This window comes from Dendrobium catenatum, unplaced genomic scaffold (genome assembly GCF_001605985.2).
Source record: "Dendrobium catenatum unplaced genomic scaffold, ASM160598v2 fragScaff_scaffold_292, whole genome shotgun sequence".
In the NCBI taxonomy this organism is placed as follows: domain Eukaryota; kingdom Viridiplantae; phylum Streptophyta; class Magnoliopsida; order Asparagales; family Orchidaceae; genus Dendrobium; species Dendrobium catenatum.
This window is the reverse complement of record NW_021318754.1, coordinates 325,029-330,195: the sequence shown is the minus strand read 5'-3', so window position 1 is coordinate 330,195 and position 5,167 is coordinate 325,029. Positions and strand designations below refer to the sequence as shown.

The window sequence follows — 5,167 nt, the reverse complement described above, 5'->3', positions numbered from 1 at the left end:
ATTAGGTATATATGCTTTTTGTTTAAAACCAATCTTACTTCCATTAAATCTTCATTTAAATACTATTTTTTTCTTTTCAAATATATTAAAATAACCAAATTAATATAACATACACAAATATTGTTTGAAAAAAAAATGGGGCAATAAGATTAAAAAAATGCCTTAAAATATTGATTTAAAACATATTAAAAACTTAATTTTCAATTCTATTTTAAGTAATATATGATCATAGCTCAAATTTATAAGTAGGGATTCTTTGAAATTCATCACATAAATCTACTCAAAACTCTTTATAAAACATAACTCTCAAACTCTCATAGTAAACTTTCTTTAAGACACTTTGCATCTCACCTCGATCCATAAATTTTAGGGAAATGGAGCTTATATATATTGTGAAAACTTATTCACATAATACATTTTCTCCAATCAAAATAATATTAGCTAGGGTGTAAATGAGTTGAACCGAGCTTAAGTTTGGACAAACTCGAGCTAGGCTCACCTACTCAATGAACTCAAGCTAGAGCTCAAGCTCAACTAGCTAGAAAACCATCAAGCTTGAACTCAAGCTGTGAGCTCGATCAAAATTGCAATGAAAATTGGCTAGAGAATGATGGGACCTCAATGGAGATCAAACCGATGGGGGGTTGCTAGGTGTCAATGGTGTTGAGGAAGTTGCATTGGGAGCTCGCTGAAGCAAGAATGGACATGACAAACGACAAATAGACATAGAAGTTGCGATGAGAGTTTGTTTGAGAAAACAATGATGATACCAATGGTGGCTAATGAGGAGGACGAGCTAGGTGAGAACTCTTTGGAAAAAAGGCATATCATCAAGATCATTGCTGCTGATCGAAGAAGGCATAGATGGGACCATCACTAGAAAAGGCATCAACGAGTCTGACAATTTTTTTTAAATGAAAAAGAGTTCAAAATATACTTGTTGTTATCTACTTAGTCGGGATCCAATAGGAGTTGGGAAAAAACCAAATTTAGCCATGTAGGATTACTAATTAATTCAGCTCACAAGTGAATGAGCTGAGTCTCATCAAGCTTGAACTTAAGCTCATGTTTAATATACAAGTTCAAATCCGAGTTTAAATTCGACCTTGTGGCTCGATAAAAGTTTGAGCCGACTAAACACACTTACACCGCTAAATATCAAATATATTTTTTTTTTCCTCCCACACATTTATATCATGCATTTCTTACTTATCACATCTTTCACATAATTATTACAAATCTTATATATCATTAAAAATTTTCTTAGATTGAACTTGGCTTATTAGATCAATTTATTAAGCTTTATATCTAATGTAATTCCCAACAGTTATTTCTCATAAGATTTTCAATAAGAAATTCCTCAAGAACTTATGTTAAAGTAGAAGTACTTGACATCCTATAAGAGCACCATTGGTCAATTCAAGATCAATTTAAGATGAAATAACAGTGAACAAAATAATAATAACAAAACAAATCAGAAAATTAATAATTATATATAATCAAAATCTTAATAATATATCACCTATAAAATAATTAAAAAAAATTATGCTCTATTTTCCCCCAAATTCCTTAAATTGCCAAACCCCAAACTTCTTACAAATTACCATAATATTCTCAAGTCCAAAAACCCAAAAAGCACACATATTTGTATCCATATATTACATTACTAGAAGCTCAATAAAATTCACAAATCATGCCAAGAACAACAGTAGAAAAAGAAAAAGAACATTGAAAATTCTAAGCTTCTATTATCCTATATCTGCCTCCTTGATAATTAATTAACAAACCTCCACTTGAAGCCAACCTAAAAGAAGCTTCACCAAGCCCAAGGCATTGGTAACAAAGGGGTAAAAAAAAAAAGTAATTGATGACAGAGGCAAAACCCATGCACCCTATCAACTGTTAGTCCTGAGAAAACTTCAAACACAAAACCCAACATTATAATACCAAATATACTAAACAAAGCACATAGAATATATTTTTTCATTGAAAAAAAATAGCTCAGAATACCCTCCTCAAGATTTAATTCAGAATATAAAATATATTTTTATAAACTGCAAGCATATCTGATATTCTACAAGAAAACAAAATCTTGTAAATACCAGAAAGTATCTTGCAATGTTTTTTTTTTTCTTTTAAGAAAATACATTTTTTTATATTCTAAGATAAATTTCAAAGAGGATACTCAAAGCTAAGATTTCTCCTATTTTTCATAATATTTCTTTAATTTCCTTCAACTTACCATTTGGAGATTCAACAGTATCATTCCTTTCAGTAATCTTTCTACCATGATGCTCCCCCTCCTGCTCCTCCTCCACCTCCATTACCGCCGCCGCCACCGCCGCCGCTTCCCATTATACCATTCCAAAACAAAGTAGGATCTCCATGTCCTTGCACTACACCTTCATGAGAACCATTACTCATGCTTACTTGTTTCAAGTCTTCAAAAGGAAACAAAAGCCTTCCATCTCCTTCCTCTTGCATGCTTCCACCATAGCCACTTGATCCACCAACTCCATCCAGTGGATGAAGCTTCATGCTATTAGAAGCTGGTCTCATCAGCTCTTGAAACCCAAAACCAGCTCCAAATAGTGATGTCGGCCCCGGCGGCATCGCTGCCGGCACAAATGGTCCCAATCCTCTCGCAGAAATCCCATTCCTCAACAATTCCAGGGCTGACATAGAACCACCAAGCTCATGACCGCCCAAACTTTGGTTTGGAAAGGAAAGATTAAGGTCATGTACTGATCCTCCTTGGTAGAATTTAGAGCTTCCAAGACTATGATTAATCATGTGCTCAGAAGGATGTAGATTTGTTGAAGAAGATGAAGGAAGTGTTGTTGTTGGTGTTGTGGAGGTTAAAGTTGGAGTTGGAGTTGAATTAGAGGAAGTGGAAGATGAACAAGAAGAAGAAGAAGAAGAGGATCTTTTGTTCTTCCTTGAGCCACCCCCAACTGGAACATTTCTTAGAGAACCACCTTCAGTCCAATACCTTCTACAAGTCTTGCAGAAATACCTTGGCTGTGTTAGACTATAGTTGTTATAGTAACAAAACTTAGTGTTTGTGGAATTGCATCTTGGACAGTTTAAGGATTGTTCCTTGTGAGGTCTCACCCTCGATCTCTCCACTTGGATTTGTGCTTGCCTTTGGTTGGTTTCCACTACTGATCCCTTCACCACTCCTATTCCCTGAACATTATATCAAATAAATAATAATTAGATAAGCAGTATTCGAATATATATGAATATGAATGAGATGAGGAAGAGAAAGTAGGGGGGAGGAGAAGGTAAAGGGGAAGATGATTAAAGTGAGGAGAAGGGAAAAAAGAAGAAAGAGATTTATAAGTATAACTTTAGCTTTGCACATCACAAGAACAAAACAAACTTATACCCTTTTCATGACACTTCTTGCCTTTTATCAAAAAAAAGCTCAAAAGGAGAGATGGGAGTGAAAGGAGAAAAAGGCCAAGGGAAAAGAAAAGAAAGTGCTTTAGAGGATTGCAAAGTTTGATTGGGCAAGAGGCCATGGGAAAAGATGGGCATGGCAAGAGAGAGAAAACTGGTTCACAAGAGATTGGTAAAGTTGACATGAGATCTACAGAATCAATTTTTTTTTTCTTCCATGGAAATAAAACACAGAAGAGACTTACGAGTACAGACGAAGAAATCATGAATGAAATTTGATCAAGAGCTATATACAGATCAGATTCACATCATCATCAGGACAAGATAGAGATCAGATCTCTGTGTTTTGTTAATTAGTTACCTGTTGAGGCCATTGAACTGTATCCATGCAGATGCCCCTTGAGAGTTTTTTTGTGTTTGATCTCTGTAATATTAGGATAGCGCTTCGATCTCCTCTTATTCTTGATCCTTGCTAGCTACTGCAGGGAATGTTTCTTGACGGTTTAGTGGAGAATCTTTGTTCCTTACATATCAAAAGAAGAGAGAGAGAGAGAGAGAAAGAGAGAGAGAGATAATGGTATGTTGTATATTTTATGCTTATTAAATTGTTAGCTGAAAAAGTGGGGGGTGCTACAATAATATAAAATATCAGTAATAGTCTGCAGCTGTGTATAACATTTATGTAAAGCCATTTTTGATACATGAGGAAAAAATTTAGTCAAAATATTCTAAATATTATATATATATATATAATTATTAAATTTAATACATTAAAAAATCACTTATATAGTTATATGTATGTAGAGAGGCATGCCAGTCCAAACCAAAAGATAGAAGAACAGTAAACAAGTAGGCTTCTATTTTGGCAGTCCATGCAGCTAATGGGACCAGGAATATTACCCACACTAATTATGCCTAATTACAGGTCATTAATTCTTAATTATATCATTTATACACCATAAGCCTTTGATCAAAATAATTACTGAGAAGCACAGAATGAAAATACACGTTGATGGTGAGAGCTTCCAGCTTTAGGCAAGCTGTGGGGTTCTCTTGTCTGCTACAAATTTGTACTTGTTTCAAATCTGTGAGAATAGCTTGTGAATAATTAATTGATGCCTTGATTTCAAAAGTTTTTTGAAGTATAGGGAGATGGGGAAGAGAGAGAGAGAGAGAGAGAGAGAGCTCATAGTATGGTGACATAATTTAATTTGTGAAACAGTCATTTTGATTCACCTTATGCCACTATGTGCATGAAATCTCATGAAAATATAATGCAACCAAATAAATTTATATATATAATAAATTGTGATTAAGTTTAATCACACAATTAGTAATAGTTTTTATGGAGAATTAAGGACAATTACACAAATTATTGATTTAAAAATAGATGTTATATATAGTTATGAAAAAAAGATGACGAGAGATAAACTAATAAAGAGAGGTCAGATTATGGAGGAGGGGGGAGTAAGAATGACTATATAGCACAACCAAACGTTCTGTCCTACTGCTTGTCAATTAGCCTGCTATGAAAAATGATTTTGATCATCTAATACTATTCCTAAAACACATGAGTTACCAAAAGACCAGCCAAAATATTAACGTTCGTTGAACCAATTAGAGCCATCTAAAATTCATCACTTCATATCGAAAGTTGCACATAAAGATAGCATGTATCAAACAATGAGCAATATAATCAACCTCATATGATAAATCATTAATAACCGATAGTAAGACAGACTCCAACCATAAAACTAAGATG

At 33.9% G+C, this 5,167-nt stretch overlaps 1 protein-coding gene across 2 annotated transcripts; it reads right to left on the bottom strand.

Annotated features, from left to right (window-relative positions):
- Nucleotides 1–1,553: 1,553 nt before the first annotated feature.
- Nucleotides 1,554–3,984, bottom strand: LOC110105136 (dof zinc finger protein 2). Of its 2 annotated transcripts, XM_020834514.2 has the most exons (3): nt 3,767–3,984; nt 2,243–3,189; nt 1,554–1,917 (listed from the first exon to the last, which is right to left on the bottom strand). In XM_020834514.2, the coding sequence occupies exons 1-2, from the start codon at nt 3,791–3,793 to the stop codon at nt 2,284–2,286; spliced, it is 933 nt and encodes a 310-aa protein (XP_020690173.1). In that variant the 5' UTR covers nt 3,794–3,984; the 3' UTR covers nt 1,554–1,917; nt 2,243–2,283. The 2 variants fall into 2 exon arrangements, with proteins under 2 accessions (XP_020690173.1, XP_020690172.1); XM_020834513.2 differs by having other exon boundaries at nt 1,554–3,189.
- Between the last annotated feature and the right edge of the window lie 1,183 nt (nt 3,985–5,167).

Excerpts from the sequence above, each read along its gene's own strand:
- LOC110105136 (XM_020834513.2), bottom strand. The coding sequence starts at position 3,793 with ATGGATACAGTTCAATGGCCTCAACAG. Across the intron at positions 3,190-3,766 it reads CAGTTCAATGGCCTCAACAG|GGAATAGGAGTGGTGAAGGG; the intron begins GTAACTAATTAA and ends TATAATGTTCAG.